At 45.0% G+C, this 12,544-nt stretch overlaps 1 protein-coding gene across 1 annotated transcript in view; it reads right to left on the bottom strand.

Annotated features, from left to right (window-relative positions):
* The window catches only part of LOC307265989 (tyrosine-protein phosphatase non-receptor type 14-like), a 44,632-nt gene that overhangs the window by 21,758 nt on the left and 10,330 nt on the right, over positions 1-12,544 (bottom strand). Inside the window, exons 2-3 of the mRNA XM_080047851.1 lie at positions 11,486-11,904; positions 8,556-8,731 (exon numbers count right to left, since the gene is read on the bottom strand). Coding sequence (XP_079903977.1) covers positions 8,556-8,731; positions 11,486-11,659 — 350 coding nt within the window. The 5' untranslated portion in view covers positions 11,660-11,904. The remainder of the gene's footprint in view (positions 1-8,555; positions 8,732-11,485; positions 11,905-12,544) is intronic.

The following is a 12,544-nucleotide window of genomic DNA, read 5'->3' as shown; positions in this document are numbered from 1 at the left end:
ACAGAGGACACATATTCTTGGGCCTCTGGTTTTGTGCAACAGAAAGTATGCGTCAAAGACAGTACTGGCAGCAGCCTTCGCTGGTTAACCCAATGCCAGAAGAAGCCTGTTGCAGAATCCAAAGTGAGGAATGAGTGAATCACATCGGTTTGAAATGCCAATGAGTCACTTCTGACTCCAGAGGAATGCCAAATGTATACCAGTAGGGGCCAAACAATATGGTTTATGGCTTTATACATTTGGCTGACAACCGGCATCATGTTACGTGAAGCTTGGGCTTACAAGAACTGGGTTTAATCTAAGGTAGTACGCACACAAGCAGGACAAAAAAAAGAGAATTGCTGTATATGTGGTGTGAATGTGATGCAAACTGGGGACTCAGTGGCACTGCGGTTTTGGCTGTGGTGGTGGTGGTAGCTTTGCCAAGTGCAAGCTGATATGATGACACTGTGCAGATTTTTTTTTAAACCCGCTCGCAGCGTTCCATATGACCTGGTAAAAAGTCCCGAAAACCCCCAAAAAAGGGTCCGAAATACACTGAGAGCCTTATGTTTTCTGAGCTCCTTTTGTCCACGTTTAGCTGCGGTCCAACTGGATGTTTGCCTTGGTGAAGAATGGAGCAGGCAGCCACACAGGAGGAGAGAGAGAGGACTGTCAGGGTGACCGGCCTCGCTGCACAAAAACTCCCTCACCATTTCCTTTCCTTTTGTTGCCATGGCCACCATCATGCTTTCCAATGTGGGCTGATGATGAGACACCTTTTATTTCTGCACAGCTCGCGCGCATACACACACACACACACACACAAACACACACACACACACACACAAACACTTAAGCTTGGAGCGGGAGCGTATGTATCAGACACAGTACATGCTAGAGTACACAAACGTGTCTGTGGAAACCCCTGAGCTATACGTGCTTAGTCAGCCTCACACATCATTTTGTAGTTGACTCCTCAATTCCCACATTTCCCTCTCCCTCCCCTTTTCACCTCAGTTGTAAAAGAATATCACTCGCCAATCCGTGTATCTTTCATATTCTTATTCTTTTTTCTTTTCTCCCCCACTCTTTCTTTCTTGTTCTTTTTTGTCTTTTTTGAGCTCCACTCCACAGCATACTCCCGGGCCTATAATCTGACCCCGCCCTCCTCCTCCTCCTCCCTCACCCTGTCATTACACCCGTTGGCTAAACTGCCATTCCGTTCCCGTGGCAACCCTCTAATTAGCCAACCCCAACCGCCGCGGCTGCAGCAAAGAGGGGGGGGGGGGGCTTGATGCGGTGTGTGGAAGAGGGGAGGAGCCATGCGGGACACAAAAAACCTAGAAAATGATCGTGGACTTACTTTGTTACGGACTCTCCATGGCTGTGTTCCAATCCCCATACTATCTACTATTTAGAATGGTAGAAAAAAGATTTAGGATGTCCAGATTCTTGTGGTCAGATTAAGTATGGTTAGAAATACCCGGATGTCTACTACATCCGGTCAAGCTTTAAAGTGTTGAACAGCATCCTATTTGGGCGATTCAGTCCCACAATCCAGTGCGCACCGGAAGTGACGTCACATTGACGGAGCCTCCGTATGAAAACAAACGGGGGTGCGACGGATATAAAAGCAACAGGCAAGATCAAGGCGCACTGTTAAGATGAAATAAACAAGTTGAAGTGTGTCCCAAGTGTATGCCTACTGCATCCTAACTAGATTATTTTTATGGTCAGATGTAGTATGTAGAATAGAAAAAAAGAGTATGCGATTTGGAACGCAGGAAAAGTTTTCCCAGTACTCTCCCTATGGGGTCTGGGGAGACCTTGAGGTGGACAGCTATGGGTTCACATTCTGAGGTTGAATGATAACAAGGGGATGGTGTTTATACGTATCGGAGGCCAGCGGTGGAGAGGCTGGCGGTAAATGCTGAAATGACCAACAAGTGAATGTGTGGTGGTGAAAAGAAGTATGAGGGTGTTTCTCTCAAGAGAGCCGCAAAACATCTGAAGGAACAGTGCTTTCCAAACCTTTAAAAAGGTATTTGAACTGTAACACAAACCTATGTCTACTGGGTAAAACCCTCTAGTAGAATATGTCTGGTTGTGTTGTGACCAGTTCAATCAAAGAGATATTATTCCTTCTCAGTTCTATTTGAATACTTTTCACAGGTGCGAAGAGGCAAATGTGTTACTTGTTATGTTTGGATTTGTAGCCACTCAGTTACACAATACGTGCATACATAAGACATGGTTGTAGCAACTGTCAGTTAATAAACATACCTAAAAATTCATACTGTTGGTTAAATGAAAGTTTATTTTTTAGTCCGAACAATAAACATGTAAGTTCAATGTAAAGCCATACACGATTTGAGTCATGCTTATGTTTTAATCCACGTATACCCACATGTATATAGTGCTGGCAACTGTAGAATTCAACAACAGAAAGACACATATATTTGGGGAGAAACCACTCCTAACTTGCTGTAAAGTTATTTACTATTGTAGGCCTTACTGTATTATCAGGTAGGTGAGAAAATGTGTGCTAGTATATCCTTTGAATTGAGACTTATTCAAATATAGCAGGGGTGCCCATTACGTCGATCGCGATCGGCATTGTGGGTAGATCGCCATGGCATTCAAAAAAATAAATAAAAATAAATGTTTTTTTTTTTTTTTACTGGCTCAATATAGGCTCCTAATCTTTGAAGGCCCCGAACAACTTTATTTAAAAACATAAACAATTGACTGGCTCATTACAGGCCCCTAACCTTAGTAGATAGGGGGGGGCATACAGAGATCTGGCACCAGTAAATTTTTGATATTTTTTGAATTACATTGTTCGTGGCTACGAAGATCAGGGGCCTATATTGAGCTATACTGTATTTTAAAAAAACTTCACAGAGAGATTTTTTAAACCTGTAAATGTTTTCTTTCTGCTTTTTGGTAATTCTGTGTCCCCACATTATTCCAGAAAATAGTAGTAAATAGCTCACATAGGACGCAGCTGATTTAGCCTTAGTATTCTTCTCAAAATGCGCCAGATTGATACATTTTACTTTAAAAGTTTCACATTTTTCTTCCGGGGGGGCATGCCCCCCTAAAAGGCCCTGAGTGTTACCTAAAAAATTATTTGTTTATTAATCAAAAGAAATACTACATGTTTTGTGTTGTAAGACGGACTCTCAGGGGGCCTACGAAACCTCTCAGCCCCAGGGCCTAATATGTTTTGCATTTTTATAGTAGGTAGATCTTCTTGACTTGGTCATTATAAAAGTAGCTCACAAGCTGAAAACATGTGGGCACCCTTGAAATATAGGAAAGAATAATACAGACAAAATATACATTATGTGAAGACATTACGTAAAAAACATAACTTATATTTGCTTTACCATTATAGTGTAAATATTAACTATTAATTGTAAACCTACATACACACGTCCACAAAGAAGTCCTTATGACGGCTTACACCTGGCGCGTATGTCAGAGTGACATCACTATGCAGTAATAGCAGGTGAGTATACATCCATAGACATGAGGTGGAACTTTCCTCACTAAGAGTAGCTTGTGTCTTCCACCATGGCAGGGTGCGCTGCTGGCCCTGCAAGCAGCCACACAGACACAAAGAGCCCTTTATGAGCCCACGCATGTTCAAGCCCCGCTCAAGACATGCTGCCAGATGTCCAAGTGGCCTGGACAACAAGCCTGCAAGCATATGTGCCTGCATGCATGAATTTGTGTGTGTGTGTGTGTGTGTGTGTGTGTGTGTGTGTGTGTGTGTGTGTGTGTGTGTGTGTGTGTGTGTGTGTGTGTGTGTGTGTGTGTGTGTGTGTGTGTGTGTGTGTGTGTGTGTGTGTGTGTGTGTGTGTGTGTGTGTGTGTGTGTGCGCACGCCTCCACCCCCTCCACCTCTGCAGTGGTATGACCCTGACCACCCCCTCAACCCTGGATGGGTCCAGACAGCTTGTGTGGGAGGCAGGAGGATTTCACTTTGAAATGTGTTGAATCAGCAAGTGGCACAACAGAGTACAGCTGTGTGTGTGTGTGTGTGTGTGTGTGTGTGTGTGTGTGTGTGTGTGTGTGTGTGTGTGTGTGTGTGTGTGTGTGTGTGTGTGTGTGTGTGTGTCACTGATAACTAGCCGAACAAAGCTAGGATTTTCAAGGCTGTTGGTGCTGTTAGCCTTGGGGGGGGCTGCTGAGGCCAGCTGGCCTCGCTCCGGTCAACAGCTCTCTGTTTAGGTTCCTCACTTTCTCTCTCTGGGCCACTTTGCTCCTCCTTCATATCAGTGTGAGCCAAACCGAACAGACAGCTTGAACCATCCCCCCCCCCCCCCCCCAAACACACACACACAAACCCACCCACACACACACACACCTTCTGCAAAATTGTTCAAATCAAAAGAGGTGATTTTCAGAAAAAAGCGAAAGAAGTACTCTATGGGATATCTAGTAACCAGTGAGTGATACAGAGGTGGTAGAATAGGATTAGTAGGAGAGCAGGTTCGGGTCAAACCCAGTTCAACTGAGTTGGGCTGATACATCACCACACACACAGTAGTTATTCTGTCTCTACAGCAATAAAACACTATTTAAACATAGTAGATATCTGATGTATATCTTTACATGGGCTACATGGCTTCACATGGGATGGGTGAAAATGCCAGCCTACGACTTCAAGTCCATTCTTTTGCTACAGTGGGTTTTCTACATTGGTAGCCACTTTGGTGTGAATATTGCTACAAAACCATAATCTGAGAAATACATATATTTTCCTAATACGCCTTAACATTGCAGAGAAAATAAAAACTTGGTAAGGAAGGATGACACTTCCAGGACAATTATTTGTATTTTAATGTGTGGAGTTAGAAACATTGCATGTTGCAAAACTCGAAAAACAAAATGTTAATTTTTTTTATGAATGACATAATCTGACTGTATATGGAGAACTCAACTCAGAGCATTAACTACAGCCATCAGAATGACAGAGCACAACATTAACACAATAGAGAACACTGTGTTTACATGGGGCTACAACTCTCTTATAGGCCTTTCACACCAAAATGAACCAAGAGTCAGTTCCAGGCTGGTGTTGGGGTCAGTTCAAAACTGGTTACAGCCTTATCCCAGTTATGAACCGGTTGGTTTCACATCGACCGGAGACAGCCATGGAGCCGGCAAGAGAGCAACGTCATGACGTCACTGTAAACGTGTGTGCACGTCACCCGACGCCGCTGCTCTTGTGGCTAACGCTAAAGCTACCGCTAGCTTTAAGCACAACAACAGCGGCGAATACGTCTTATTTTTACACTTGTTGGCTCTCGCTTTGCTTTCTTAAGCAAACAGGACCCATACAGCGTATTCTCGCCGGTCAATTTGATCGCTACGTTCGGTAATTATGTTATGTTTACGTCTCGTAGTAGCGGTGTTTTTAAATATGGCGGGCATGAGGTTTGAGTTGCTCTGGTTGGTCAGGATAATCCCTCCCCCAACCGTTCGCGCAAGCAGTTCTTATCAAACCCTGCTCAATCCTGGGGTATGAGTTCCCCCGGTTTTTACGGCCCGGAGCAGGCTCTCTGGCGGTGTGAAACCAAAACACTGGCTCTAACTCCGAACAAGCCCAGAACTAGCTCCGATTTTGCGGCGGTGTGAAAGGCCTATTAGACTTCTGCCTTCATTGCTCCACTAATTGGATTATTGGTGTGAATATCTAGTGAGAACACACACACACACACAAACACACACACACACACACACACACACACACACACACAAACGGCCCCCTGCTCTGGGCAATTGTCACAGATGCATGCAGGGAGGATGAGAGAGAAAGAGAAACAGATGAATGGATGGATGGGAAGAGAGGGAGATCATGTATCAGGTTACACATCAGTGGAACCCTGAACTTCAAAGACCTGACCACAGTATAAAACTCCCTTTACTCTCTCAGTAAATCTCAGTCACTCAGAGGAGACAGAGTCAACACCCTGTCTCCTTCAAAATGAAACTGCACACACTTTAAAGGTGAAATGTAATATAGGCTATTTGAATTTAAAAGTAACTTTCCCCCACAAAAAGGTATTGTGAGTCAAATCAAAGCACCAATGCCCCTTGAAAACAAATCCACTCCCTCCTTCTCGGTTCTACTCAAGCAGCAAAGTACGTCTCTACGCTGACATATAAATATGGATTAGGTTCCAGCGAAAACACATGCAGGCAGCGAGCTAGAACCACATAAATAACAAAAGGTACAAACGGTCCAAAGCCAAGCAAAGCTGTCAAACTTTTTTACTTTTTTCTCTCCCCACTTGCCTTCCTTCTTCCCTCCATCATTATTTCTCTCAGTCCTGCCCTCCCACCCGTTCAGGTGTGTCCAAGACAAACAGAGATCGGCTTCCCCAGATCAGACCCAAATCAAGTCAACAAATGATCCACATTTTAAACACATTTAAAAAAAATAAAAGTTGTGAGGATTGTTTTCAACTTGATATGAGGAAAAAAGAAAAATGGTGGAGTGTGGGGGGGGGGGGGGGGGGGGGGTTGGGGTGGAGAAAGCTTGCCTGGGGGGGGAGTTGTGTGTTCTTACAATGTGGTGTATTGTGACTAAGTCTTCTGACAGGGCTGCAGCTGGCTTCTGAGAGGATTCCTGGGGGAGTGTGCGAGGTGAGAGAGTGTGAGTGTGCACGGCCCCGTATGTGTGTGTGTATGTGTTTTGTAAGGCAGACCCCCCCCCCCCCCCGCCCGTTACCCCCAGCACTTCTGCTAGGAGGAATGTGTGGTCCGCCTCCTACGCTGGACGGCTGTGCCAACATTCCACACTAACAGAGAAGGAGAGAGAGGGAGAGAGAGAGAGACAGAGAAAGGGAGAAAGGAGGACCAAGAGGGACAGAGAGAAAGAGATTAAAAAATGTGGGCCGAGGGTGAGGTGGAGATGTGCTCTTGATAAAAGGCAGTAGGGGTGACACCATGTACAGGGATTGTTAGAGAAAGAGAGGGGGCTTGAGAAAAAGAGTGGTCCATTGTTCCTTAAATTGCCCCTAAGGCCCCCCATCATAACCCCTTCAACCCCCATAACCCACACACACACACACACACACACACACACACACACACACACACACACACACACACACACACACACACAAGCCCGCAGGGTTTTCCTGGAATATACCTTCCCTATACAAGGGCAGAACCTTACATATACATAACCTTCTGTATAACAAACCTGCTGACACACACAATCCAGTATCTCTCTATCACACACATGGTGAGTGACTCCAGAGTAGTTCATTGTTTTCGGTGCCTAGGCCTGCCTCTCAAAAATACTGAGGAAAGTCAACAGCGTATCACACTCAATCACACGCGCATACGTACGCACACGCACACACACAGAAAACGTCAAGCTGTGACCTGCAGTCGACCTTTTTCCCACATCCAGTGAAGCAGTAGCCGCAAATTCACCAGCTCTGTGAGAGGCAGACCTGTAGAGTGTGTGTGTGTGTGTGTGTGTGTGTGTGTGTGTGTGTGTGTGTGTGTGTGTGTGTGTGTGTGTGTGTGTGTGTGTGTGTGTGTGTGTGTGTGTGTCTATTTTCGTGTGTGTGTCTGTGTGTACGAGTGTGAGAAGGAATCTGAGATGGCAGACTGTCCGCTACTCACTGACCTCTGGATGGCCTTTTCCCGGCTAGCTAACGTGCTCATTCACACTCTCTTTCTCCCACTCCATTACAAACACACACAAGACTTTTCTTATTAGGAAGAAATGGCAGCCGTTGGTGATAGAAAAAAAAAGACAATCAGACTGAAATGAAATCAATCTCATCACACTCATTTACCAGTCCCAATTCTCATGAATCCAGCTAGCTATGAAGTCAATACAGCGTCGACATGCCAACTCTTAATCCAGTCGTCTTACTTCTGGTGGTCTTGTGTCTCTAGTCAGCGGACAACAACCAATAGTCAAAATGTCTGACTTTTGCTGAATATTGGAGATGTGCTCAGCAATTCACTGTCCTGGAACCACATTACCCCTAGATGTCTACAACCAGGTTCTTCACACACAAAATGAGACCAACTATTATGGCTCCAACGCTGGAAATGTAGGAAGTTACCCTGATGGAAGCGTTTCTGTCATACAGTATGTCATCATGGAATGCTATCTAGCTAGAGTGACATCACTTTTCATCAGATATATCAATTTTATTTGTGTCCCCCTTTGCTCAATGCTAATGTGTGTACATTGTTTTTAACAATGTTTATGAAACCAAAGATTGATTTCCACGTTTAAAGAGGAGCACACACAAAACACAGACTTGAGGGTGTACTGGTACAGTGATAATACACAGCCTAGACTCTGTAAACGGGCATGTTGCTAGCTACGGTTGGCCCCCTTTGTTTACGTGCCCATTTACAGAACCTAGGGTGTTTATTCACACTAGATTTTTTCTTCTTCCAGTCAGCGCCCACACTGTACGGACAGGTAGTGGATCGTGAGGAGATAGCCACTAATATTGGCGAAAAACTGATTTTGTCAACAAACATTAACTCCACCTTTCAGTCAGAGTCTGGAGTGATGTTTACCTGGTGGCTTCTTGCTCCAGACGGGACACGCTGGGCACGTAGAACATGACTCCAAAGAACAGCAGCGGCTCATTGCCAAACTTGTCCAGCTGCTTCTTGAGGGGCTTCTCCAGCTCCACCCAGCGGTTGGCCGGAGCCTGGGTCTTTCCTTGGAACCACAGGCCGAAGTAATGTGTCTGTAGCGGGGAAAGAAGGGAGAGAGCGGTCAGCATGGGGGTAAGACCATAAAGGGATGGATATGAATACCATGGAAAAGGGTGAAAAATAAGTAAAGGAAAGAGGATAAGGAGGAAGCAATGATGAGATGAGTGGTATTATAACGTGGCTGGAGAGAGAGCATATGACAATGTACTGGGACAAAGGGAAACAGGGGGTTTGTAGGTATGAAGAGAAATGACTTGAGGAGGGAAATAGAAATCAGTTGAGGAATACATTAGGGACAATTGAGCAGAGCAGAGAGGAGATAAGCAGGCAGTACATATTTCAAACCCATTTAACTTAGGAACTCAGAAAACAGGCAGCTCACCTACAACATGCTGTATCTATATTACAACACAGGTCCAAACAAGAGCAAGTGGTTAAGCAAATGTGCATAGAAGTGAGGTGAGCCTGAAAGAATCAGCCTTAACTAATAGTACTGGGATTCGCTTTGGGATGGTTTCTTGATATTGTCTGAACCCCTAGTGTATTTATGACATCTGTTGCAGTATGTCCGTCCTGGGAGAGGGATCCCTTACTTTGTCGACTCTCCCTGAGATTTCTTCAAATGTTTTAATCCCGGTAAAGGTTTTTTTTACTGGGAGTTTTTTCTCGGCCAAGCTAAGGGTGTAAGGGCAGGGTGTCATATTGTATCATATTGTATCATATTGTATGAAATGTAAAGCCCACTGAGACAAATGTCTATTTGTGATTTTGGGCGATACAAATAAAACTGATTTGATTTGTATGTTATAGGAGGCTATTTAGATTTGTAGCAGGTTCCAAACATGACCTGAGATAATTTCCGGTCACATACATTCCGACATGTTTCACAAATCAAAACAGACACCCCATACTTAGGGCACATGCATGTTAGAGTCCTGAAAGACTTGCAGATGTATCCACAATTTGAGGGAGTGATGGTCATTTTTTATGAAATATGGCATTGCTGTTATTTGCAATCTAAATCAAAATCAAATCAGTTTTATTTGTATAGCCCAAAATCACAAACACATTTGTCTCAGTGGACTTTACATTTCATACAATATGATATATGATACAATATGACACCCTGCCCTTACACCCTTCTGAGTGGAAGCAGTGCCCACAAATGGCTCATGACCTGCTACAATGTTTGTCTCCTCAATGATGATCTCACTCATGTATTCCAACCTACTACTAAAGGCTAACCAAGTCATTTAGAAGAACACAATTGCGTTGTGTCTGTGTGTGTCATTGCTATCATGAAGAGGTGAGTGAGCACACCTGTTTCGTCCGTGTGGTTTGAATGTACTGTCATGAAAGTCGTTAAAAAGACGGGCGGGCTGCAGCTGCAAGGGCACGCAAATACGCATACATACACACACATTCCTTTCTCACATGCAAACATACACACACTCAAGGCCTCAGGTACAGCAATAAAGATGAAAACAAGGGGATGGACACACACACACATACAGAAAGTCCCTAGATAGCGTGCATTCATGGAAGGGTAGGGGAGGGGGGGGGGGGCAGACAGAGGCTGAAGCAGAGGCGTCACACCACTTTATTTATAACATCACCCACACCTGGCAAATACCACAACACTATGTGAGTACGCACAAGTACACACACACACACACACACACACACACACACCAGCTCCCTTCTCTCTCACTTTGTCAGCAGCTCCAGCGGGCGCAGACACACTGTTCAACACGCGTATCCATCAAACTCAATCAGTCGTCAACCAAACAGCCACATTCCTTCTCTGTTCGGTGCACACACACTGCCCTTTCACATCGCAAACAGCTCGAGAACATTAACGGAGAGATGATTGTAGGGGAGGAGAGAGAGAAAAAGAAAAAATGATTAGAGGTATTCTGCTCATGTGTGTGAGTATAGAGCAAGGTTAAACCTTAATGAAGAGAAATGGAGGCAACAGAGAAAAGACAATGGGAACGTATGGGCAGGAGGGGTGCAGTGAGACAGGGGGACAGGCAGGATCTCTGTCTTCTGGGTGAACAGAGGACAGAGGTAGACACGCTTCATTAGAGACAGACAAGGACAGGGAGGAGACGGCACAGGGCAGACAGACACACACTGGGGGGGGGGTGCGGAGAGACGCGTGGCCATGATTACACACGCAAAAACATACACACACACACAATCTGATCATAAATGTGCTTAAGTCAAGATTTTACTCATATTCTGCATTTGGGTGATATGTCTGTCATCATAGATTTTGCCTTGCATTTGCCATTTTCCATGCTCTCCCCTTAATTTATCTGGTTGCACTGTGGACAATGTTGTCAATGGAGAGGCATGACTGGTCAAGGCAATGTTATATTTTCAAAGGATTTTTTTGCGCCACCTGTTTTTTTTTTAATCAACATTCAATACCTTTAACAATTTGATTACTTCACGTTCTGTGCTCCTAAAATTACAATAATTCAAAGGGTCGCTCAGAATGATTCTCCCTGTATGATGACAACCTCTGAAACAGCACTTTGACAATAACAACATTTAATTAACCTGAATCATCTGTAAGGTTTGCACCATCCTATCTTGCTTCCATGTGTTTAAATTAAAAATGTGATAGTGGCAGCATTCATGGACATTTAAATCAAGCTAATCCACATGTTGCACAGATTGCTCTTAGTCAAAAACTCCACAGATGTCCTTGAATTGACTGAAATATGAATCTAACAGTAGAATGTCCTCAGGCCACATGATTAAAGCCTGGTCCTCACCTCCCGTAGCTCCAGCCGTTGGGCCACTGCCTCCAGACATTCCTGCCCCGTGCTGTCCACTGACAGGGTGCATTCTATCACATTGCTGTCCAGCAGGCGGATCCGGGTCACAAAGTAGTTCTTGCTGAGGACGTTGTAGCGCCGTGTGCGCCGCAGCTTCAGCCTGAAGGGCATGGCTGGGCTGCGGGGTCACGGCTCAGTCAAAAGGTCAAAAGTCTCTCTGGAGCAAAAGCAGAGAGCAGAGAGGAGAGAGGGGCTGGGCGGGCTCTAGGACCTGGCCGCTGCCCTCCTCACTCTGGCACCACGCCACCAGCCACACCACCGGCTGGAGAGATGCACCCAGGCAAGACACTGGCCCATTCCCAAGGATGACCGCAGAGGAGGAGGAGGACCATGTGGAGGGAGAGGGTGATAGAGGGCTGCAAGGAGAGAAGAGAGAGAGAGGAGGATTAGTCAATCAAATGGTAACTCTTGAAAAATACCTAAAGGTGTTCTATGTCACTTTGGGGTTGTTAGAAAAGTGAACATTGTGTAAGGTTTCCTCTCACTGCTGAATAAGCAAACACAACCAGATAATGCGGTTGGGAGCCGAGCTTCCTCAGCATGTATACTGTCAGACTGTGACAGGCCTAGTAGGCACTGTGCGCATGCTCCACAGTCTCCCACCCTGGGCTTTGGCCTGGAAGTCGAATAGCATACAATGCTAACAGAAGAACAACAACAAAGGAAGAATTAAAAACCTGTGTTTGCATACTGCCAGTACGCAATGTACAGAGCTGTACATTTATCCATATCGCTGTTGGACATGGTACTCACCCACTCACTGACCATTAGAGGCGCGATAACAAGTAAGCATCTGGCTAAACGTTAGCAGCCTGCTAAACGTTAGCCAAGTACTAGCAAATTACATCAACCAAAAGAGGGTCAAATGCTTACAAGCTGAAAGTGTCTGGAAGGGGGCACATCCTCACATATCGTAGCAGAGTTCGACAAACTTCAGTTAATAATGGATTCCCCTCCTGTGCTTGTATATTGGGATAAGGTCAGTAGTCCATCTAA

This window comes from Ammodytes marinus (assembly GCF_949987685.1).
Source record: "Ammodytes marinus genome assembly, chromosome: 19".
In the NCBI taxonomy this organism is placed as follows: Eukaryota; Metazoa; Chordata; class Actinopteri; order Uranoscopiformes; family Ammodytidae; genus Ammodytes; species Ammodytes marinus.
This window is presented reverse-complemented; position numbering and strand designations above follow the sequence as displayed.